Source organism: Pongo abelii, chromosome 11 (assembly GCF_028885655.2).
Source record: "Pongo abelii isolate AG06213 chromosome 11, NHGRI_mPonAbe1-v2.0_pri, whole genome shotgun sequence".
Taxonomy (NCBI): Eukaryota; Metazoa; Chordata; class Mammalia; order Primates; family Hominidae; genus Pongo; species Pongo abelii.
The window spans coordinates 99,707,874-99,732,131 of NC_071996.2; the positions used below are offsets into that span (position 1 = coordinate 99,707,874).

The 24,258-nt window shown below is 37.7% G+C and overlaps 2 protein-coding genes across 34 annotated transcripts in view; one reads left to right on the top strand and one right to left on the bottom strand.

The window, feature by feature from the left end:
• The window catches only part of CCDC150 (coiled-coil domain containing 150), a 94,296-nt gene that overhangs the window by 57,291 nt on the left and 12,747 nt on the right, over positions 1–24,258 (top strand). For 15 of the 30 annotated variants that reach the window (XM_024243874.2, XM_063712935.1, XM_054549608.1 and 12 more), the window contains 4 exons: positions 2,358–2,441; positions 15,875–15,982; positions 22,331–22,459; positions 23,330–23,499. In XM_024243874.2, the coding sequence (XP_024099642.2) occupies positions 2,358–2,441; positions 15,875–15,982; positions 22,331–22,459; positions 23,330–23,499 (491 nt within the window). Of the gene's footprint in view, positions 1–2,357; positions 2,442–15,874; positions 15,983–16,417; positions 16,481–16,751; positions 17,476–22,330; positions 22,460–23,329; positions 23,500–24,258 lie in introns of those variants that run through there. The other 15 variants (XR_010136068.1, XM_024243873.2, XM_024243875.2 and 12 more) reach the window with 3 other exon arrangements.
• LOC112132376 (uncharacterized) lies at positions 1,957–16,787 on the bottom strand. 4 transcript variants are annotated; one of them, XM_054549616.2, is made up of 4 exons: positions 16,617–16,787; positions 16,472–16,535; positions 14,277–14,374; positions 1,957–2,090 (listed from the first exon to the last, which is right to left on the bottom strand). In XM_054549616.2, the coding sequence occupies exons 2-4, from the start codon at positions 16,511–16,513 to the stop codon at positions 1,979–1,981; spliced, it is 252 nt and encodes an 83-aa protein (XP_054405591.1). In that variant the 5' UTR covers positions 16,514–16,535; positions 16,617–16,787; the 3' UTR covers positions 1,957–1,978. The 4 variants fall into 4 exon arrangements, 2 of the variants coding, with proteins under 2 accessions (XP_054405591.1, XP_054405590.1); XR_008522928.2 differs by lacking the exon at positions 16,472–16,535 and having other exon boundaries at positions 16,617–16,763; XR_008522927.2 differs by having other exon boundaries at positions 16,504–16,763.

Consider the following 24,258-nt stretch of genomic DNA (forward strand, 5'->3'; position numbering starts at 1 on the left):
GTATACGTGTGCCACGTTGGTGTGCTGCACCCATTAACTCGTCATTTAACATTAGGTATATCTCCAAATGCTATCCCTCCCCCCTCCCCCCACCCCGCAACAGGCCCCAGTGTGTGATGTTCCCCTTCCTGTGTCCATGTGTTCTCATTGTTCAATTCTTGTAGCTTTGCTTTTGTGGTATTATTGACCATCCTTACAATTTATTTGCTGCTGAAGACTTGGTCAACATAATCCTAAATTGTAATGTTACATTCATGGAATGATTTTGTATCATAGTTCCCAAAATAGATAATATTTTGGCAAAGAGCACTGTGTTTTCCACAAAAATTAATCGATGATGAACTAATTTTTGATAATGTATTTATCATCATGGGTTTCCTATTTATTGATAGCAGTCTACATTTTGCTCAGGTTATTTTGAAACCAATACTCTACTGGTCTAAATGCTTTTTAAAACATATTTTCCTTTGCCTTAGTGGGAGCAACACAGTGATTTTTAAAACTTTTAAAAACTGAATTATGAATATGTATAAGAATGTATGAAATAAATATTAATTCTGACAGGACAAATACTTGGTCTAATAGTTAATAATCCACCAAAGCCTAATATTGGGTATAAGTTTTTATATTAAAGGTGTATGATTTTACGGTAGGTGGTATACAAGGGCTTTTCCATAGATTTTTATCAAGTGTTGAATGTCAAAAATGAAAATTCTTCTAGCCAAGGCAACTGCTAAGGAGAAAACAATGCTCCAGACTACTGTGCCTTTTTTTTTTTTTTTTTTTTTGAAATGGGGGTCTTGCTCTGTCTTCCAGGCTGGAGTGCAATGGCACCATCACGGCTCACTGTAGCCTCGACCAGCTGGGTTCAAGCAATTCTCCTGCCTCAACCTCTCAAGTAACTAGGACTACAGGCATGCACCACTATGCCCAGCTAATTTTTTACTTTTTTGTAGAGACAGGGTCTTGCTATGTTGACCAGACTGGTCTTGAATTCCTGGCCTCAAGTGATTCTCCCACCTCAGCCACCTAAAGTGCTGGGATTACAAGTGTGAGCCACTGTGCGCAGCTTAGTTTGCCTTCTCATAAAAAATATTTTGAACAGAGGAAAATATGAGTTACAGATTATAGTAATCTAGTTTGGAATGTGTTTTTGCTTTTATTTAGAAGCAGGTGTGGTAGGTTCACACACTTAAAGGATGTTACAAAGTGGTGACTGAAGAATAGCTGTAATCATGTTGGAGATAGTGAGGAATATCTCTTATGTGAATTAATACATGGGTTTTATCTTTATCAGCTTACCTAAAATTGAACATAAAACAAAAGTCTAAAATTCTTTGGCTTAAAATGCCTAAAAGGCACTCTGTTCTGTTATTCACAGAATAAGCAAATATAAACCAGAAATAGTGAATAATGTCAATATGAGATACTTACCAACATTAATAAGACGTTGAACTTTAGATTTACTGCAAATGATCCATAGTGCAGCTAGTTAGCTTATGAGTGATTAAGAGTTTGTGTCTTCAGTCACATTTGCTTTGTGTGCATTATCTCCACATTTGGTTTATGAAGATGATTTTGACATATGGCAATATTTCCTGTTATTAAGATTTAACACTGGCATTGATTGTGGAGAGTGAAAATTCCATCTTCAATCACTTAATGGTGCCCCTCATATAAAGAAAGTACCAATATGGCCCAAAATTTAAATTTTGTACTTATTTTTTTCTGATATAGTCTGAGAACAACAGGATATGAAAAAATAACTGTCATTATTAAAGGCTGTTTGAATAATGAAAATATGTAATTTCGTCAAATATGAAACCTTTGGTAATGTTTGCCCCAGATAATACTGTGTTGAGTATTTGATCAAACAGTGAGTTTGAGTCTCCAATAAACATTTATTTTGTTTTTGAGATTTTTCTAAACTGCTTTTTACCATGGTAAGTGAGGTGCCTTCTGCTGTTAGTGGTCCTGGTCACAAAGCAGCTGCTGTTTCCGTAAAGAACTGTGTAATGCTCCACAGACTACCTGCAGTCACTGACACAACCACACCACATCCGTGTTGGATCACAACTACAAAGGAATAACTGACACAACAAAAAAAGTTAATATACAAAACCAACAAACTCTGATAGTCTTAAAGCTTCATGCTTTTATTAGCAGTCTCTGTACATGTTGCATATTAGCCCTGTGATCAACTATGTAGGGAAAGACTAAAAGCAGCAGTAGCAAATAAATAGGAATCTTGATCTTATGATGATAGAAATGGTAAGGATGTAAATACTTGTTTAAAAATGAAAATGGTTATTCCTTTCTATGCCTAGAGGTTCTGATGCCTGTGTTTGCCTTATCAGCTTGCCCAACAGAAGGTGGAAAAAGTCTTGGGAAAAATTACTGAAAGTAAAAATAAACTGGCCTATGAAAAGGGAAAACTCCAGGTATGAGATTTATTTTCTGATTTTTCTTGTCTGAATTTTAAAAATACCAATTATCAAATTAAATATTGCTAGATTTTTGAGAATACCTAGCTCTGTCATTTACTAAGTCTATAGTCTCTGAACATCCTTAAGTTTGTGAGCTCATTAATAGCCAGGTGACTTCTATTTACATACTGTAGTTGCTGAAACCTAAAATTGTGAAGCCAAAACCCATTCTGTGACTATTTGAAACTTTATTATAATCATTTTATGCATGGTCATTCACTGAGAATGTAGAAAGCGTATACCTCTTTTTGCTGAATTTTTATAACACATTTCTAAAAAGAAACAAATCTGGAAACAGACTCAGAGGCAATTGAGTAAATGTGATGATACTATTCTTTTGCTGCCTGTGGGTTTTGTCCCTATGGTACCCCAGAGCAGGAAGCCTGCAACTAATATAGGTAAGCCTGACTTAAACTAACTCCAATGGAAACACTGAAATCCAAATCAGTGGTGCTAAGTCTTAGCTACACATTAGAATCACTAGGCAGTTTTTAAAATTCCTCATGCTGGGAAGTGTATGATATCTGCCATTTACTTTGAAATGCAGCATAGAAGAAATAGGTTGATGGATGGATAGAGGAAATGATAAATGGATAGATATGTGATAAGCAAATAAAAGAATATTAATGGTAGAATTTGGATGGGATGGTTGGTGTATGCATGTTCACAGTAAAATTCTTTTCATTTTTCTGTATATTTAAAACATTTTATAAAATGTTGGGGGAGGCTGTGCGTGGTGGTTCATACCTGATCCCAACACTTTGGGAGGCTGAGGCAGGAGAATGGCTTGAGGCCAGGAGTTTGAGACCAGCCTGGGCAATATAGCAAGACCCTGTCTCTACAAAAAATTAAATAAATAAAAATTAGGCAAGCGTGATGGCAAGCGCCTGTAATCCTAGCTACTTGGGAGGCTCAGGTGGGAGCCCCAGGTGGGAGGATCACTTGAGCCCAGGAGTTGGAGGCTATGGTGAGTTATGATCATGCCATTGCATTCCTGCCTGGGTGATAGGGTGAGACCCTGTCTCTAGAAAAAAATGTAGGGGGAAAATTCCCATGACTAGAAAGGCATCCCAGAGCAATTTAATCAAAATCTCAGGGGATAGTTCCTCGACTGAAGTGCTTTGTGTGTGTGTGTGTGTGTGTGTGTGTGTGTGTGTGTGTGTGTGATGTCTCACTCTGTCATCCAGGCTGGAGTGCAATGGTGCAATATCTGAGCTTGCTGCAGCCTCCTCCTTCCGGGCTCAAATGTTCCTCCCACCTCAGTCACCCAAGTAGCTGAGATTCAGGTGTGCAGCACCATACCCAGCTAAGTTTTTTCATATTTTTGGTTTTTCCATGGAGATAGGGTTTCTCCATGTAGCCCAGGCTGGTCTCGAACTCCTGAGCTCAAGCAGTCTGCCTGCCTTGGCCACCCAAAGTGCTGGGATTACAAGAGACTTCGGTACTTTTTAAAGCTCCTCATATGATTCCAATGTTGCAACCATAGTTGAGGCCCACTAGACTAAATAGTATGAAGTGAAGCCCAGTTAGGCTTGGCAACTGTTCTAGTCTTGTTTTCTGTTGCTATAACAGAATATCTGAGACTGGGTAATTTGTAAATTAAAGAAGTTTATTTGTCTCATGATTCTGGAGGCTGGGAAGTCCAGGATCATACAACCTATCTGTGAACACCTCATGCTGCCTCATGTCATGGCAGAAAGCAGATGGGAGAGTGGGTGTTTGCAAAGAGACCAAACACAAGAGGCAGCCTCACTTTATAACAACCCAAGAGCAAGAACTTATTCACCCCTGTGAGACTGCGTTAACCCTTTATGAGAGCAGATCCCTCATTACCCAAATACCTCTTAAAGGTCCCACTACCTCTCAACATTTAATTACGTCAGCAATTAAATTGCATCATGAGTTTTGGCAGGGTCAAACCACATCCAAACCATAGCAGCAACTATGGAGCTGATTTGATAAGTAATCTCACTAGAAGCTTGCCAAACACATCAGCATTAACCTCATCCTCGTCTACTCAAAGGGTTTACCATAGGGTTAGCAGACAGGATGGGGCCCAGAAATAGCAGGCCATCTAAAAGGTAGTCGATAAGCGATGCTCGTGGAACAATACATTACTAGAACAATAAAAAGAACTACAATAAAAAGAATTACTAGAACACCTATTAATATTAATATTTTGCAGAGGTAGTGATGCATTTAAATATTATCTACATTTGTGTGACCATGGAAAGGTCTTAATTTTCTTGAGTTTCATCTTAATCATCTATAAAATGAGGAGAATAAGCACACCTCTCTTATCTACTTCTCATTGGGAAAAATAGGCTACATTACAGGCTGGGTATATACATCTTTACAGGCATAAAATAATTTTCCCCTTTCTGAAATGAATGATCTTATAAGAGTCTATGACCCATGACTTTAACCTTTTTTTAGTTTTTTCAAGAAAAATGAAATATATTATGAAATACATAAGACAAATCCCAGGCCCTCATGACAGACTTAAAGTCAAATTTTGACTGGGAATGAAATATATTTTATAATTTATGAATGGGTCTGATGTTATCTGTCTGACCTTTTAAACCTCAACTATGCAATCTTAGAAATTATCTAGATTCTGTGTAATCATAAAGGAAATACATGCCTGTTTGCTGTTCATATTCCTATAATAAGAGTTTAAGATTTTTGATAGTCTTTGAAGAAACACTTTTTGAACTATTGTGAACTATTGATTCATTGGTGCTTTTATGTCAGGTCTTGGGTTGCCACATTCCAAAGGCACTGACTTCATCAGCTCTAGGGAAAGTGCTCTTGGAGCACATAACTCTTACAAGACAATTTAAAGGAAGAGCTCTATACTAAACATAGTCAAAACAGTAGTCTGCTGTGTGTTCTCTCTCAACTGGATTAGAATGGATTAAAAATATACATACGAATTGTTGGTAAAAGACTACATTTTCAGAATCAACTTGTTAATGAATGATATAAATACTGGATTTTGTGTGTTAATGTAAACTATATTGGAAACTGCTGCCTCATGTTCAAACATGGTTTGAACTTCCTTTTCAGTGCTATACAGTATTCCATTATGTAAATATGCCACAATGTATTTATTCTTCTGTTGATGGATAATCGGCTAGTTCTTAATTGCTTGCAAACAATAACAATGATGATATGATGAATTTTTGTACCTGTCTCCTTATATACAGAAGATTCTCTCAGCTAAATATAATTCTTAGGAGTAGAATTACTGGGTTTTAGGATGTACATATCCTAAATTTTACTAGATTTTGTTATATTTCCCCTTACTAAAAGTAATTATGCCAGTTTTAAAATCAGTATTTTTTTTATTATACTTTAAGTTCTAGGGTACATGTGCACAACATGCAGGTTTGTTACATAGGTATACATGTGCCATGTTGGTTTGCTGCACCCATTAACTCATCATTTACATTAGGTATTTCTCCTAATGCCATCCCTCCCCCTGCTCCCCACCCCACGACAGGCCCCGGGTGTGATGTTCCCTGCCCTGTGTCCAGGTGTTCATGTTGTTCAATTCTCACCTATGAGTGAGAACATGGGGTGTTTGGTTTTCTGTCCTTGCGATAGTTTGCTGAGAATGATGGTTTCCAGCTGCATCCATGTCCCTGCAAAGGACATGAACTCACCATTTTTTATGGCTGCATAGTATTGAATGGTGTATATGTGCCACATTTTCTTAATCCAGTCTATCATCTATGAACATTTTGGGTTGGTTCCAAGTCTTTGCTATTGTGAATAGTGCCACAATAAACATACATGTGCATGTGTCTTTATAGCAGCATGATTTATAATCCTTTGGGTATACCCAGTAATGGGATGGCTGGGTCGAATGGTATTTCTCCTTCTAGATCCTTGAGGAATCACCACACTGTCTTCCACAATGGTTGAACTAGTTTACACTTCCACCAACAGTGTAAAAGTATTTCTGTTTCTCCACATCCTCTCCAGCATCTGCTGTTTCCTGACTTTTTAATGGTCCGCATTCTAACTGGTGTGAGATGGTATCTCATTGTGGTTTTGATTTGCATTTCTCTGATGACCAGTGATGATGAGCATTTTTTTTAAATTAATTTATTATTATTATACTTTAGGTTTTAGGGTACATGTGCGCAATGTGCAGGTTAGTTACATATGTATACATGTGCCATGCTGGTGCACTGCACCCACTAACTCGTCATCTAGCATTAGGTATATCTCCCAATGTTATCCCTCCCCCTTCCCCCCACCCCACAACAGTCCCCAGAGTGTGATGATCCCCTTCCTGTGTCCATGTGTTCTCATTGTTCAATTCCCACCTGTGAGTGAGAATACGCGGTGTTTGGTTTTTTGTTCTTGCGATAGTTTACTGAGAATGATGATTTCCAATTTCATCCATGTCCCTACAAAGGACATGAACTCATCATTTTTTATGGCTACATAGTATTCCATGGTGTATATGTGCCACATTTTCTTAATCCAGTCTATCATTGTTGGACATTTGGGTTGGTTCCAAGTCTTTGCTATTGTGAATAATGCCGCAATAAACATACGTGTGCATGTGTCTTTATAGCAGCATGATTTATAGTCCTTTGGGTATATACCCAGTAATGGGATGGCTGGGTTGAATGGAATTTCTAGTTCTAGATCCCTGAGGAATCACCACACTGCCTTCCACAAGGGTTGAACTAGTTTACAGTCCCACCAACAGTGTAAAAGTGTTCCTATTTCTCCACATCCTCTCCAGCACCTGTTGTTTCCTGACTTTTTAATGATTGCCATTCTAACTGGTGTGAGATGGTATCTCATTGTGGTTTTGATTTGCATTTCTCTGATGGCCAGTGATGGTGAGCATTTTTTCATGTGTTTTTTGGCTGCATAAATGTCTTCTTTTGAGAAGTGTCTGTTCATGTCCTTCACCCACTTTTTGATGGGGTTGTTTGTTTTTTTCTTGTAAATTTGTTGGAGTTCCTTGTAGATTCTGGATATTAGCCCTTTGTCAGATGAGTAGGTTGCAAAAATTTTCTCCCATTTTGTAGGTTGCCTGTTCACTCTTATGGTAGTTTCTTTTGCTGTGCAGAAGCTCTTTAGTTTAATTAGATCCCATTTGTCAATTTTGGCTTTTGTTGCTGTTGCTTTTGGTATTTTAGACATGAAGTCCTTGCCCATGCCTATGTCCTGAATGGTAATGCCTAGGTTTTCTTCTAGGGTTTTTATGGTTTTAGGTCTAACGTTTAAGTCTTTAATCCATCTTGAATTGATTTTTGTATAAGGTGTAAGGAAGGGATCCAGTTTCAGCTTTCTACATATGGCTAGCCAGTTTTCCCAGCACCATTTATTAAATAGGGAATCCTTTCCCCATTTCTTGTTTTTGTCAGGTTTGTCAAAGATCAGATAGTTGTAGATATGTGGCATTATTTCTGACGGCTCTGTTCTGTTCCATTGATCTATATCTCTGTTTTGGTACTAGTACCATGCTGTTTTGGTTACTGTAGCCTTGTAGTATAGTTTGAAGTCAGGTAGTGTGATGCCTCCAGCTTTGTTCTTTTGGCTTAGGATTGACTTGGCAATGCAGGCTCTTTTTTGGTTCCATATGAACTTTGAAGTAGTTTTTTCCAATTCTGTGAAGAAAGTCATTGGTAGCTTGATGGGGATGGCATTGAATCTGTAAATTACCTTGGGCAGTGTGGCCATTTTCACGATATTGATTCTTCCTACCCATGAGCACGGAATGTTCTTCCATTTGTTTGTATCCTCTTTTATTTCCTTGAGCAGTGGTTTGTAGTTCTCCTTGAAGAGGTCCTTCACATCTCTTTAAGTTGGATTCCTAGGTATTTTATTCTCTTTGAAGCAATTGTGAATCGGAGTTCACTCATGATTTGGCTCTCTGTTTGTCTGTTGTTGGTGTATAAGAATGCTTGTGATTTTTGTACATTGATTTTGTATCCTGAGACTTCGCTGAAGTTGCTTATCAGCTTAAGGAGATTTTGGGCTGAGATGATGGGGTTTTCTAGATATACAATCATGTCATCTGCAAACAGGGACAATTTGACTTTCTCTTTTCCTAATTGAATACCCTTTATTTCCTTCTCCTGCCTAATTGCCCTGGCCAGAACTTCCAACACTATGTTGAATAGGAGTGGTGAGAGAGGGCATCCCTGTCTTGTGCCAGTTTTCAAAGGTAATGCTTCCAGTTTTTTCCCATTCAGTATGATATTGGCTGTGGGTTTGTCATAGATAGCTCTTATTATTTTGAGATACGTCCCATCAATACCTAATTTATTGAGAGTTTTTAGCGTGAAGGGCTGTTGAATTTTGTCAAAGGCCTTTTCTGCATCTATTGAGATAATCATGTGGTTTTTGTCTTTGGTTCTGTTTATATGCTGGATTAAATTTATTGATTTGCGTATATTGAACCGGTCTTGCATCCCTGGGATGAAGCCCACTTGATCATGGTGGATAAGCTTTTTGATGTGCTGCTGGATTCAGTTTGCCAGTATTTTATTGAGGATTTTTGCAGATGATGAGCATTTTTTCATGTGTCTGTTGGCTGCATAAATGTCTTCTTTTGAAAAGTGTCTGTTCATATCCTTTGCCCACTTTTTGATGGGGTTGTTGTTTTCTTGTAAATTTGTTTAAGTTCTTTGTAGATTCAGGATATTAGCCCTTTGTCAGATGGGTAGATTGCAAAAATTTTCTCCCGTTCTGTAGGTTGCCTGTTCACTCTGATGGTAGTTTCTTTTGCTGTACAGAAGTTCTTTAGTTTAATTAGATCCCATTTGTCGATTTTGACTTTTGTTGTCATTGCTTTTGGTGTTTTAGTCATGAAGTCCTTGCCCAGGCCTGTGTCCTGAATGGTATTGCTTAGGTTTTCTTCTAGGGTTTTTATGGTTTTAGGTCTAACATTTAAGTCCTTAATCCATCTTGAATTAATTTTTGTATAAGGTATAAGGAAGGGATCCAGTTTCCGCTGTCTACATATGGCTAGCCAGTGTTCCCAGCACCATTTATTAAATAGGAAATCCTTTCCCCATTTCTTGTTTTTGTCAGGTTTGTCAAAGATCAGATGGTTGTAGATGTGTAGTGTTATTTCTGAGGCCTCTGTTCTGTTCCATTGGTCTATGTCTCTGTTTTGGTGCCAGTACCATGCTGTTTTGGTTACTGCAGCCTTGTAGTATAGTTTGAAGTCAGGTAGTGTGATGCCTGCAGCTTCGTTCTTTTGGCTTGGGATTGTCTTGGCAATGCGGGCTCCTTTTTGGTTCCATATGAACTTTAAAGTAGTTTTTTCCAGTTCTGTGAAGAAAGTCATTGGTAGCTTGATGGGGATGGCCTTGAATCTATAAATTACCTTGGGCAGTATGGCCATACGGCATTATGGAAGAATAAATGTTCTTCCATTTGTTTGTGTCTTCTTTTATTTTGTTGAGCAGTGGTTTGTAGTTCTGCTTGAAGAGGTCCTTCCCATCCCTTGTAAGTTGAATTCCTAGGTATTTTATTCTCTTTGAAGCAATTGTGAATGGGAGTTCACTCATGATTTGGCTGTTTGTTATTGGTGTATAGGAATGCTTGCAATTTTTGCACATTGATTTTGTATCCTGAGACTTTGCTGAAGTAGCGTATCAGCTTAAGGAGATTTTAGGCTGAGACGATGGGGTTTTCTAAATATACAGCCATGTCATCTGCAAACAGGGACAATTTGACTTCCTCTTTTCCTAATTGAATACCCTTTATTTCTTTCTCTTGCCTGATTGCCCTGGCTAGAACTTACAATACTATGTTGAATAGGAGTGGTGAGAGAGGGCATCCCTGTCTTGTGCCAGTTTTCAAAGGAAATGCTTCCAGTTTTTGCCCATTCAATATGATATTGGCTGTGAGTTTTTCATAAATAGCTCTTATTATTTTGAGATAACATTCCGTCAATACCTAGCTTATTGAGAGTTTTTAGAATGAAGGTTGTTGAATTTTGTCAAAGGCCTTTTCTGCATCTATTGAGATAATCGTGGTCTTTTCGTTGGTTCTGTTTATGTGATGGATTATGTTTATTGGTTTGTGTATGTTGAACGAGTCTTGCATCCCAGAGATGAAGCTGACTTGATTGTGGTGGATAAGCTTTTTGATGTGCTGCTGGATTTGGTTTGCCAGTATTTGATTGAGGATTTTCACATCAATGTTCATCAGGGATATTGGTCTAAAATTCTCTTTTTTTGTTACCAGGCTTTGGTATCACGATGATGCTGGCCTCATAGAATGAGTTAGGGAGGATTCCCTCTTTTTCTATTGATTGGGATAGTTTCAGAAGGAATGGTATCAGCTCCTCTTTGTACCTCTAGTAGAATTTGCCTGTGAATCCATCTGGTCCTGGACATTTTTTGGTTGGTAGGCTATTATTGCCTCAATTTCAGAGCCTGTTATTGGTCTATTTAGAGATTCAACTTCTTCCTGGTTTAGTCTTGGGAGAGTGTATGTGTCCAGGAATTTATCCATTTCTTCTAGACTTTCTGGTTTATTTGTGTAGAGGTGTTTATAGTATTCTCTGATGGTAGTTTGTATTTCTGTGGGATAGGTAGTGATATCCCCTTTATCATCTTTTTATTGTGTCTATTTGATTCTTCTCTCTTTTTTTCTTTATTAGTCTTGCTAGCAGTCTATCAATTTTGTTGATCTTTTCAAAAAACCATCTCCTGGATTCCTTGACTTTTTTGAAGGTTTTTTTGTGTCTCTATCTCCTTCAGTTCTGCTCTGATCTTAGTTATTGCTTGCCTGTTGCTGCTAGCTTTTGAATTTGTTTGCTCTTGCTTCTCTATTTCTTTTCATTGTGATGTTAGGGTGTTGATTTTAGATCTTTCCTGCTTTCTCTTGTGGGTATTTAGTGCTGTAAATTTCCCTCTACACACTGCTTTAAATGTGTCCCAGAGATTCTGGTACATTGTGTCTTTGTTCTCATTGGTTTCAAAGAACATCTTTATTTCTGCCTTAATTTTGTTATTTACCCAGTAGTCATTCAGGAGCACCAGGTTGTTCAGTTTCCATGTAGTTGTGCGGTTTTGAGTGAGTTTCTTAATGCCAAGTGCTAATTTGATTGTACTGTCATCTGAGAGACAGTTTGTGTGATTTCTGTTCTTTTACATTTGCTGAGGAGTGCTTTACTTCCAACTATATGGTCAACTTTGGAATAAGTGTGATGCTGAGAAGAATGTATATTCTGTTGATTTGGGATGGAGAGTTCTGTAGATGTCTATTAGGTCTGCGTGGTGCAAAGCTGAGTTCAAGTCCTGGATATCCTTGTTAACCTTCTGTCTCATTGATCTGTCGAACACTGACAGTAGGGTGTTAAAAGTCTCCCGCTATTATTGTGTGAGAGTCTAAGTCTCATTAAAGGTCTCTAAGAACTTCCTTTATGAATCTGGGTGCTCCTGTATTGGGTGCATATATATTTAGGATAGTTACCTCTTCTTGTTGAATTGATCCCTTTACCGTTATATAATGGCCTTCTTTGTCTCTTTTGATCTTTGTTGGTTTAAAGTCTGTTTTATCAGAGACTAGGATTGCAACCCCTGCTTTTTCTTGGTTTCCATTTGCTTGGTAGATCTTCCTCCATGCCTTTATTTTGAGTCTATGTGTGTCTCTCAATGTGAGATGGGTCTCCTGAATACAGCACACTGATGGGTCTTGACTCTTTAACCAATTTGCCAGTCTGTGTCTTTTAATTGGGGCATTTAGTCCATTTACATTTAAGGTTAATATTTTTATGTGTGAATTCGATCCTGTCATCATGATGTTAGCTGGTTATTTTGCCCATTAGTTGATGCATTTTCTTCATAGCATCAATGATCTTTGCAATTTGGCATGTTTTTGCAGTGGCTGGTACCGGTTGTTCCTTTCCATGTTTAGCGCTTCCTTCAGGAGCTCTTTTAGGGCAGGCCTGGTGGTGACAAAATATCTCAGCATTTGTGTGTTTGTAAAGGATTTTATTTCTCCTTCACTTATGAAGCTTAATTTAGCTGGATATGAAATTCTGGGTTGAAAATTCTTTTCTTTAAGAATGTTGAATATTGGCCCCCACTCTCTGGCTTGTAGAGTTTCTCTGAGAGATCTGCTGTTAGTCGGATGGGCTTTCCTTTGTGGGTAACCCGACTTTTCTCTCTGGCTGCCCTTAACATTTTTTCCTTCATTTCAACCTTGGTGAATCTGAGAATTATGTGTCTTGGGATTGCTCTTCTCGAGGAGTATCTTTGCGGTGTTCTCTGTATATCCTGAATTTGAATGTTGGCCTGTCTTGCTAGGTTGGGAAAGTTCTCCTGGATAATATCCTGAAGAGTGTTTTCCATCTTGGTTCCATTCTCCCTGTCACTTTCAGGTACACCAGTCAAATGTAGATTTGGTCTTTTCACAAGTCCCATATTTCTTGGAGGCTTTGTTGATTTCTTTTTACTCTTTTTTCTCTAAACTTCTTTTCTCGCTTTATTTCACTGATTTGATCTTCAATCACTGATACCCTTTCTTCCACTTGATCAAATTGGCTATTGAAGCTTGTGTGTGCATTACGTAGTTCTCGTGCCATGGTTTTCAGCTCCATCAGGTCATTTATGGTCTTCTCTACACTGTTTTTTCTAGTTAGCCATTCGTCTAATGTTTTTTCAAGGTTTTTAGCTTCCTTGCAATGAATGGGTTTGAACATCCTCCTTTGGCTCAGAGAAGTTTGTTATTACCGACCTTCTGAAGTCTACTTCTGTCAGGGTGTCAAAGTCATTCTTTGTCCAGCTTTGTTCCGTTGCTGGTGAGGAGCTGCGATCCTTTGGAAGAGAAGAGGCACTCTGGTTTTTAGAATTTTCAGCTTTTCTGCTCTGGTTTCTCCCCATCTTTGTGCTTTTATCTACCTTTGGTCTTTGATGTTGGTGACCTACAGATGGAGTTTTCATGTGGATGTCCTTTTTGTTGATGTTGATGCTATTCCTTTCTGTTTGTTAGTTTTCCTTCTAACAGTCAGGTCCCTCAGCTGCAGGTCTGTTGGAGTTTGTTGGAGGTCCACTCCAGACCCTGTTTGCCTGGGTATCACCAACGGAGGCTGCAGAACAGCAAATATTGCTGCCTGATCCTTCTTCTGGAAGTTTTGTCCTGGAGGGGCACCCGGCTGTATGAGGTGTCATTTGGCCCCTACTGGGAGGTGTCTCCCAGTTAGACTACATAGGGGTCAGGGACCCACTTGAGGAGGCAGTCTGTCTGTTCTCAGAGCTCAGACACTGTGCTGGGAGAACCACTGCTCTCTTCAGAGCTGTCAGACAGGGACATTTAAGTCTGCAGAAGTTTCTGCTGCCTTTTGTTCAGCTATGCCCTGCCCCCCAGAGGTGGAGTCTACAGAAGCAGCAGGTCTTGCTGAGTTGTGGTGGGCTCCGCCCAGTTCGAGCTTCCCTGACTGCTTTGTTTACCTACTCCAGCCTCAGCAATGGCGGACGCCCCTCCCCAAGCCAGGCTGCTGCCTCAGACTTCTGCCCTAGCAGTGAGCAAGGCTCCGTGGGCGTAGGACCCGCCGAGCCAGGCGCAGGATATAATCTCCTGGTGTGCTGTTTGCTAAGACTGTTGGAAAAGCGCAGTATTTGGGCAGGAGTGTCCTGTTTTTCCAGGTACCATCTGTTACGGCTTCCCTTGGCTAGGAAAGGGAAATCCCCTGACCCCTTGCGCTTCCCAGGTGAGGCGATGTCCTGCCCTGCTTTGGCTCACCCTCTGTGGGCTGCACCCACTGTCCAACCAGTCCCAATGAGATGAACCAGGTACCTCAGTGAAAATGCAGAAATCACCCGTCTTCTGTGTCGGGCACGCTGGGAGCTCCAGACCAAAGCTGTTCCTATTTGGTCATCTTGGAACGGAATAGCCTGAAATTTTAAATATTTAAGAGGGCATATTAAATAGGTGCATTAGAGTTACATGTGTTAACATGGATGAATCTCATAAAACAATACTATATACTGTTTAGGGATACATATAAAGTTATTTTTTAAAGAATGGGAATGATACATTCAGCAAAATAGTTAACTGTAGGATCAAAGGAGATTTGGTTGGGATAGGCTACACAGAAGCTTTCAATTTTAATGGTAATTTTTTTTTTAAGTTCAGTGGTGGATAGATGGGATGATGGCATATATATCTGAAAGATTTCCAGCACTTTTAAAATTGTTTTTAAACATATGTCAGTTTGAGTTCTTTGGCCTCACTCTAATCTACCATTGGCCCCATCACTTAACCACTAGGATTTCAACATTGTGTTAGCTGCCTGGCCCCTATAAGCAACTGCATTTGTGACCTTAATTTAGAAGTTAGGTAAGTGCTTGGTTTACTTTGTTTTTTACAGTTAATTTCTTGTTGAACTATAGCATATATACTGAAAAGTACACAGGGCACAGCCTGATGAATTTTTTATAAAGTAAATATAGCTATGTGATCAGCACTCAGATCAAGAAACAGAACATCCCCAACACCCAGTACCCTCTTCCAGTAACTGTCACCCACAAGGCTAATTAACCATCCTGATTTCTAACACCCCATTCAAATTTTAACAGTTGCTGAAAATGTCCAGTAGCTACTGAAAGAGATGTTTGCACTCTACAGATAGGAAACAAGTTATTGAGACATGGAACAGTTGATTTAAATAAAATTTTGGATGAAAATTTTCCTGATTTAGGGGTAGGTTCGGTAACGTTGATTGTTGTGTATGAATGGTTTGGGGATAAGAGGAAGCAAATATGGAAAAACGCATAATTTGGAGATTTACGAGTATATATTAAATGATTTTGTCCTCCAAAATGATAATTTTCTTTGAAAAGAGACTTGTGAGTATCATCTTTGTGAATTAGTTTTAAAATATAATTCAACATATAAGAATTCCATTTATTCAACTTTTGTAATATTGTGTCAGTGAAACACAAGACTCTATGCCTGTTCTCCGCCCCACTCCATTCTTCTGGTCTGATATGTCTGCTTCTTGCACATTGACAGTTCTAATTATACACATTCAAAAGGGTTTTGAATGCCAGGTACCACAATTCAAATATATTAGCCACAAATTTTTGAATTATATTAGCCACAAAATCTCACTGTTATATTCATGAGTCATGTCCATTTGAAGGCCTATAAGCACTAGAAACCAAATGAGTTATCTCAGTACATTTAAATGACTACAGAGTCTAAATCATTTTTTGCATGATTAAACTTTGGATTGCTTTTTGCAAGTTTTAAGGAGTCTCTGTAATTTTTTTTTTTTTTTTTACAACTCATGACCTTTTTTCCCCCTTCTGGCGTATATAAATATGTGTAAATATATATGTTTAAATGTCTTTATTTTTAAAAATTTTTTTGTATTTTTGTTTTTCCTCTAGATAAAAGTTAAACAGCTAGAAGAACAAGTACAATCTTTTACTGACACCGGCTTACAGAATGATCATCTACGCAAGATGAATAAGTCTCTACAGACTAAATATGCTCAGGTGTGATTAATATCTACAAAAGCGGATTGCTGCTATATTTCTTTTTTGAGAAATTGTTTGATGTCTTTTTCCCCACTTTACCATACAATCCCAGAAAGATCAATATGCTGTCACTTGACTCAATTTAACAAACTTTTTTTCAAGCACCTAGTACATACAAGGTTCTGCTAAGCCTCAGAAATTGTAAAGATACCTGAAGCAGGATTGAGACATTCAACTTGCTTATTATAGTTAGGAAATGTACTCCATAAACTTTATTAGAGAATACAAAGTTATGCTTTTCAGAAAAATAGTGTATTACTGAACATTCATAGGGAGCATTATTATGAGTAGAAGCAGTGAGAAATGCTTTCATAAAGGCAGTGCTTTTTAAACTTGAGCCTTACAAATTTTGGCAGTTGTGAGGAACAAGTATCTTTGTTTTTTGAATTAAAGGCAAACTCAGAACTCAGTGCCAAGAGGGTACACCTGCAGCCGGCAGATGCTCACCTGAAAGAAGTATTGGTAATGAAAGTGCTTACTTGTCAGCATGGTGGCTCTTGAAGCTAAAAACCTTTCGTAGGTCACATAATATTTTAACAAATGAATAGAAAAAGTTAAGCAAGATAACAAAAACATTTAGTGAAGAACATACCCCAGGAAGGTGTTACCAGAAGAAAGTGACTCATTTCAATTATTTACAAATTTAGCATGCATATTATTAGGTTATTTTTAAATCATTAACTCTTAAAGCATATGTAACTTCTGCGTCTATGATATTTGTGTATCTATACCCCTGGTAACCAAGGAACTAAAATATGTTTTCAAATGGAATACTCATAGAGTTCTAACCACTTGACTCTGCTGATGAGTGATGAGGTCACAGAGTTGTTAAAGGAGGCCTCATTAGATGCGCTCTCTGACAGGGGCTCTCTGACAGGGGCTGTCTGACAGGGGCTCTCTGACAGGGGCTCTCTGACAGGGAAGTTGGCGTAAGGTCTGTTTCTTTGCTGGGTCATATTTTACATTGTGATCTCTTCACTCTGAAAGCAGAGAAACACATTCTCAATATATTTTCCATTACGGCTCCTTCTAGAACACTGTGTTGTTTCTCCTAGTAAAGGGGCTATTCCTTGAAAAATAACTCTAGGTTTAGCTGATTTTATTGTTTTTATTAATAATTGACAATGCCTCTAAGAAAAAGGAAATCTCCAGAGCGGCCTGCATCTTCAAAATCCCCCGAAATCTCTAGGTCCCACGTAAACAGTATAAAGGAAAGAACGTCATCAGTTGGTTTGCCTAGTGTTATTCCAAACTCTACACGCCGTGTGAGCTTTGCACCTAACCTGCCTTCTATGAAAACATCTCAGGATATTGGAGACTCTAGGATCTCTCTAAAGACTCTGTTGAATGCTATTAAAACCATGGAGGGAAGACTGGAAGGCAAAATAGAGATTCTAGCCTCAAGACCTTTAATAAATGATGAATCACCAAATTTTCTTAAACGGGACTCGGTAAGTGAAGACCACAAGTTAAATCTTAAGGAAGTTTTAAATTTATACAAGAATGAAGTATTAATCCAGAAAGATAATGCTTGAAGATATGAGTAACAAGGAAATAAGGTTCTTCACAAATAGAAAAAAGACTAATATAGATTGAAACCATTATCCTAGCCATCACATAATTAGTTTTAGACATAGAACATTTGGCGTAACAGTAATGACTGCGTTTTTTATATAATTTTGATTTTTTTAAAAATTCAAAATTTCTACCTAATCTTAACATTTGAGCTAAAATGCTTGGATAAAGCCTCATTTTCAAATAGAAAATTAATTCAAGAAACCCCAAGAAATTTAACATTGGAAAATATTTTCTTGAGAAAACTTATTAGAGCATTCATCTTTATCTGATATTTAGAAATAGAAAATACTATAGCTTATCTTCTAGAGTGGGCTACTATTACCAGAAGGAGGGCTGTGAGTGTGAGTTGTCCAGGTCCTTGGCGTTTTGAACAAAGAATTGAACAAATCGTGCAAAGTGACGAAGGAAGCAGCAAAAGCAGGGATTTATTAAAATGATGAAAGAACTCCATAGGGTGTGGAGTTTTCTGGGTTTTAAGGTTAAAAAGTTTTCTGGGTTTTAAGTACTCCTTTTGAGGTCCCTATGGCTACCTCTTATCTGGATGAAGGATTTGGCCTGTGGCTAATTAAAGGCTGAGGTGAATTGATGCTCTATGCTGATGAAGGGATGGCCCATGCTTGGCCTGTGGCCAATCCAAGGCACTCTCCCTTTCCGTCTGAGACATGGTGGAAGCGGGAGGAGTGTAGGGAGAGTAGTAGCCTTTGATCCTTTGCTACTTGCTGGGGAGATGGGGTTTTTCCTTTTGGTGTAGCTTTTGTAAGTTGGTGTTAATTGGACTTAGGTTCCTTGTCCCAAGACCCAGGTGTTTTCCTTTTGATCCAGCTTTGGGAAGTCAGCAAAAATTGGCCTCACTTTCCCTGTCTCCAGACCTTGGTGTTTTTCTTTTGATCCAGCTTTGGGAAGTCAGCAGAAATTGGCCTCACTTTCCCTGTCCCCAGACCTTGGTGTTTTTCCTTGATCCAGCTTTAGGAAATCAGCATGAATTGGCCTTAAGTTCCCTGCCTCTAGACCCTATTCTCCTGCCTCACTACTATTTAGATGTCTTCTGTAAACATCTAGTGGCATTTTTGCATTTATATGTGTGTGTATATACATACTGATATATACATACACTTAAAAAACTGGTAGAATTTTAAAAATGATATTCTTGTATACTTTTCTAGAACAAAATTCAGTAGATTATCAGGACCTGTAAGTTGCCATCTTTTGCACTTTTCTGGGATCCTTTTCTGTAGAAAAAGTTAAGTATTTTAAATGTTGCAGGTTCAAGTTTAAGGATGTTTTATAATGTTGAGGTAGATGTGGGGAAAAGACATCCTCCTTTGTTACTGTTGGGATTATGAAACAGTACAACTTCCTATGGAGGGCAATTTAGCAATATTTATCACAAGTTTGACCCTACAATTGTCCTTCTAGGACTTTTTCCTACCGATATACTGGCTTGTACACATGACATGTATACAAGGTCACTTACTGAAGTATTGTTAGCTAATAGCAACAGAGGAAGCAACCAAAATCTCATCAGTAAGAGACTGGCTAAATAATAGTTTGTATCCATAGTTTTGCAATACTGCTTCAAGATATATGTATATTATTAGGTTTAAACAATAAAAGTTCAGAAGAGTATATGTAATATTTTACTATTTGGATGTAAAAAGGGTGGGGAGATAAAGAATATATACGAATGTATTCACTTGTATAAGCATAGACTGTCTAAAATGACCCATAATAAACTGGCAACATTATTTTTGAGGAGGGAGACTGGGCGGCTGGGATGTTTTTCACTTAATCTTTTTGTACTTTAAAAATAATGTGAATGTACTACCTATCCAAAATAGTTTTATGAACGTTTTCTTTTCAACAAAACTGAAAGCAGAGAAAGGATAGTCTTTTCAACAAATGGTGCTGGGATAATTGGATATCCATATGCAAAAACAAAATATCTTTGCTCCGTACCTCACAAAATGTATAAAAATTAAAATAGATCATAGATCTAAATGTAAACCCTATAACCGTAAAACTTTTAGAAGAAAACATAGGAAGAAATCTTTATGATCTTGGATTACACAAAGATTTCTTAGATTTGATATCAAAAGCATGATCCATAAAGGGACAAAAATGATAAATTGGAGTTTATCAAAATTGACAACTTATGCTCTTCAGAAACATTAAGGGAATGAAGAGACAAGCTACAGACTGGGAGGAATTATTTGCAAATCACATATCTGATTAAGGCCTTGTTTCCAGAAGGTACTAGAAATAATTTTTAAAATTTAAATAGAAGAAAACCTAAGAAAAAGAATAGGCAAAAATTTAAACAGATAATTTCTTCAGCAAAGTTATGTGGCTGGTAAATAAGTGCTTGAAATAGATTAAGCATCAGTCATTAGGGAGATGCAAATAAAATCACAGTGAGATACTACCACACACCTGTTAGTACAAACACTTTAGAAAATAGTTTGGGAATTTCTTTAAAGTGAAACATACTACCACCATATGACCCAGTCAGTGCACCACTAAGTGTTCACCAAAGACAAATGAAAGTATGTCTCCACAGAGACTTGTACACAGCTGTTCACAACAGCTGTATTTGTAATAACTTAAAACTGGAAACAACTTAAGTGTCCACCAGGTGAATGGATAACTAAATTGTGATGTCCCTACAATAGAATACTAAGCAACAGAAAGAACTATTGATACATGCAGCAGATTGAATAACTCTCAAAATAATTACACTGAGCGAAAGAAGTTATTCAAAAAAGAGTGCATACGATACAATTCCATATAAAATTCTAGAAAATACAAACTCATATATTGTGACAGAAAACAGATCAGTGGTTGCCTGTGAGAATCAGTAGGAGTGTGGGAATAGAGAGAGACAGAAGGGGGAGATTACAGAGGAGCATAAGGAAGCTTTTGGAGATGATGGAAATGTTCAATATCTTAATTATTGTTTCAAAGTCTTATACATGTCAAAACTTATCAAAATGTACACTTTAAGTATATGTAGCTTATTGTATGTCAGTTATACCTCAGAAAAACTGTTAAAAAAGAAGAATCATATATTACCTATTCAAAAATGTATTAAATGTTTAAAATAACTTTTTTTTTTTTTTTTTTTGAGACAGAGAGTCTCACCGTGTCACCAGGCTGGAGTACAGTGGTGCGATCTCGGCTCGGCTCACTGCAACCTCTGCCTCCTGGGTTCAAGCGATTCTCGTGCCTCAGCCTCCCAAGTGGCTGGGATTACAGGCGCCCGCCACCAGGCCCAGCTAATTTATTTTTCATTTTTATTTTTATTTTATTTTTTTGTATTTTTAGTAGAGACGGTGTTTCACCACGTTGGCTAGGATGGTCTCCATCTCCTGACCTCGTGATCCACCCGCCTTGGCCTCAAAGTGCTGGGATTACAGGGGTGAGCCACCACGCCCAGCCTAAAGTAACATTCTTGACAGAACTGTAGAAATAGAGAACAAATTACTGTACATCAGTGTAGTATGGGAAAGACAAGAACAAATTAGTGGTTGCCAGAGGACAGGATGAGTTTTTGGAGGGAAGAGCGAATACAGAGACAGCACAAGGGAATTCTTTTCTGGTAATGGAAGTTTTGTGTCTTGACTGGCAGTGGCAGTCATGTGAATATGTAAATAGGATCAAATTGCATGGAACTGTGTGCATGCACATATACACATGCATACACACATAGATGAATGAAGGTTGAAAAAATGGCAAAAATGGAATAAACTATATAATCTAGTTAGTCAAGTTAACAATAATGTATGCATGTCAATTTCCTGGTTTTGATGTTGAACTACAGAGATATGAGATGTCAGCAAAAGAAGCAGGATGAAGGGGCCGGGCATGGTTGCTCACGCCTGTAATCCTGTCACTTTGGGAGGCCGAGGCGGGCAGATCACCTGAGGTTAGGAGTTCGAGACCAGCCTGACAAACATGGTGAAACCCCTTCTCTACTAACTACAAAAATTAGCTTGGCGTGAAGGTGCACACCTGTAATCCCAGCTACTTGGGAGGCTGAGGCAGGAGAATCGCTTGATCCCAGGAAGCAGAGGTTGCAGTGAGCCCAGATCATGCCATTGCACTCCAGCCTGGATGACAGAGCTAAATTCAGTCTCAAAAAAAAAAAAAAAAAAAATCAGGGTGAAGGGTACGTCGGACTCTGCACTATTTTTGCAACATCCTGTGAGCCTAAAATTATGAAGTAAAAAGTTTAAAAAGAGTAATATTTAAAATAGTATGATTATCTGAACTGATGGTGTGGCTCTACCAAAACTGTTTCAAGGATATGAGGTTCTAATACTGTACTTCTAATTAGGATTCATTCTGCTGTAACACTGTTTTCTTGACCTATTCAGTATTTATACATCTTTGCTTTTATAATATTAGTTTGTGCATTTTTTTAATATTTTCAAAAGGAAGCTAGTCTCATAATAATTTCTCTCCCATTTTACATCTCAGCTTCATAGATAGTCTTATTCTCCCTATTCTTGTGTTTTCATGGAGATTAATGTATTAGATTTGTCTATGTTTATTCACACAGATATTTTTGTTGTAGTTTCCTTTAAAGGAATAAGCAGCTAGTAAAGATGGGTTTTATTTATGGTAGTGAATAAATATATTTAAACATTTAAAATTTGGTTTCTAAATTTCTATGTCTTATTCTAATCACTGATTTGTAATGTTATTTATTGTTTCTTTTTTCCTACTTAGGTGAAATCTATTCTTGAAAGAAGTAAAGAGGAGCTGTCCCGAACAGTGAAGTGTCGTAATGCGGCCCTGAAAGAGAGTCAGAAGTTGAAAGAAGACCTCGAGGCTGTGGAGGACAGGGAAAACAAGAAGGCAAGGAATCAGTCCCTTCTGACCGTCTGTCACTGAGAAGAAGCACTTATGAAATCTTTCATGGCCATATGTTTCGCTTTCTTGCTTCCATTAGTAAGAATAAGGATTGATCAGGGGAGGATTTCTTTTTCTAGAGAAAAGATAATTTTAGAATAGTTTAAAATTTTTCTCTTAAAAATACATTATATATATATAACTTCCAATTTTTTTTTTTTAACTTTCTGTCTTAAATACTCAAAAGAGAAAGTTCTAATTTTTTCTGTTGAAACACATCTGATCTTGGTAATAATAACCTTTATAGTTTTATGCTTGATTAATGTGGTGTAAGATTTCTGTGATGCTTTCTCCTTAACAGTGTGTGTATGCTTAGTGGGAATAGAGGTCACATCCCAAACTTCTGTTTGTCAGCAAGTGCTAGATTTTGTCTCTCTGAGGAGGGCTGTGAGTTACCTCATTCTTCAGCAGCTTCCACTTTCTCTTACAGTCTTTTTTTCTCAGATAATTCTAATGCATTTCAGATGTATTATTCTCATCTGACCCCATCAGAAGACAGCTGAGAGGCCAGCCTGGCACCACCTCTGGAAGCAGGTTGTGCTGAGTCAGGCCTCTCTGGTTAATGTGTATGCTGTAACATGACCACAGTTGGGAAGCTGCAGAGTTCACCATAGGATCTCGGGGTCAGCTTTTCTTTTTCTCAACAATAACTTAAGAAACCATCTAGAAATAAAATATACTTTAATTATTCCCGCTAACATCCTACTGTGTCTGCTTGTCTGCTTTCCATGCTCTTTCCTGGGAGTAATGAGATCCACAAGCAGAAGAGTAACCAGAAAGGATCAAATGTCTTTGTGTTGTTTCATTTTCTGTTAGGTGGGAAACTTTCAGCGACAACTGGCAGAAGCTAAAGAAGACAACTGCAAAGTCACAATTATGTTGGAGAATGTGCTGGCTTCTCACAGTAAGATGCAAGGTGCTCTGGAGAAAGTACAAATAGAGCTTGGGCGGAGGGATTCAGAGATTGCAGGCCTCAAGAAAGAAAGGTACCTGTGGTTTTTTTTTTCCTGTCATTGGTATTGCTGCATTGTACTAAGGAGCAGTGTCAAGTCGATAAATGAAGTCACTTTATGTAGCTTCCTTTACAAAAAAAAAATTGTAAAATGATATGTTTAAAGAATTCCTAAGTTCGAGAAAATTTAGAATTAGAAATAAATATTATTTCCAAAAATTCAAAATGCCCTTATTGTGTAGTGATGTGAAGGAATTTCTAGACTATATCTCCTAGAAATTCATTAGCTGTACTGTTGTTTTACCCTTGCTTTCTGCACCGTGTAAACCTAATTCTTTCCTTGCTTCTAAAGAATAGTAATTGTCAAGATAATTGAAACTAAGTACATACTTTAGTTTGAATTAATTATCCATTTATTACTATCCTGTTTCAAGATTAATAATTATTTTAGGTGAATCATTCTGAGAACCACTTCTAGCCATGTTTTATAAGTAAATTCCTTCATAGAATGTTTCAAAAATTAAATAAAATTTCCTTTTAGGTTAAAGAATAAATGGTCTGAGTTTAATAGGGCATATTGCCTCTATGTTATGAGAGAACAAGTGAGTTTTCTTTTTTCTTTTTTTACATTACATATTGTTTATCTTTTTTACATAGTATGAAAGTATATTGCCTTTGCATTTTTAAAAGGTCAAGGGAATGGTATTAAAAATACTATTCACAATAAATTTATAAGTGGCTGTTATATGTAGATGCAAAAATCCCAACAGCAATTCAATCTTTGTAAAGGCAA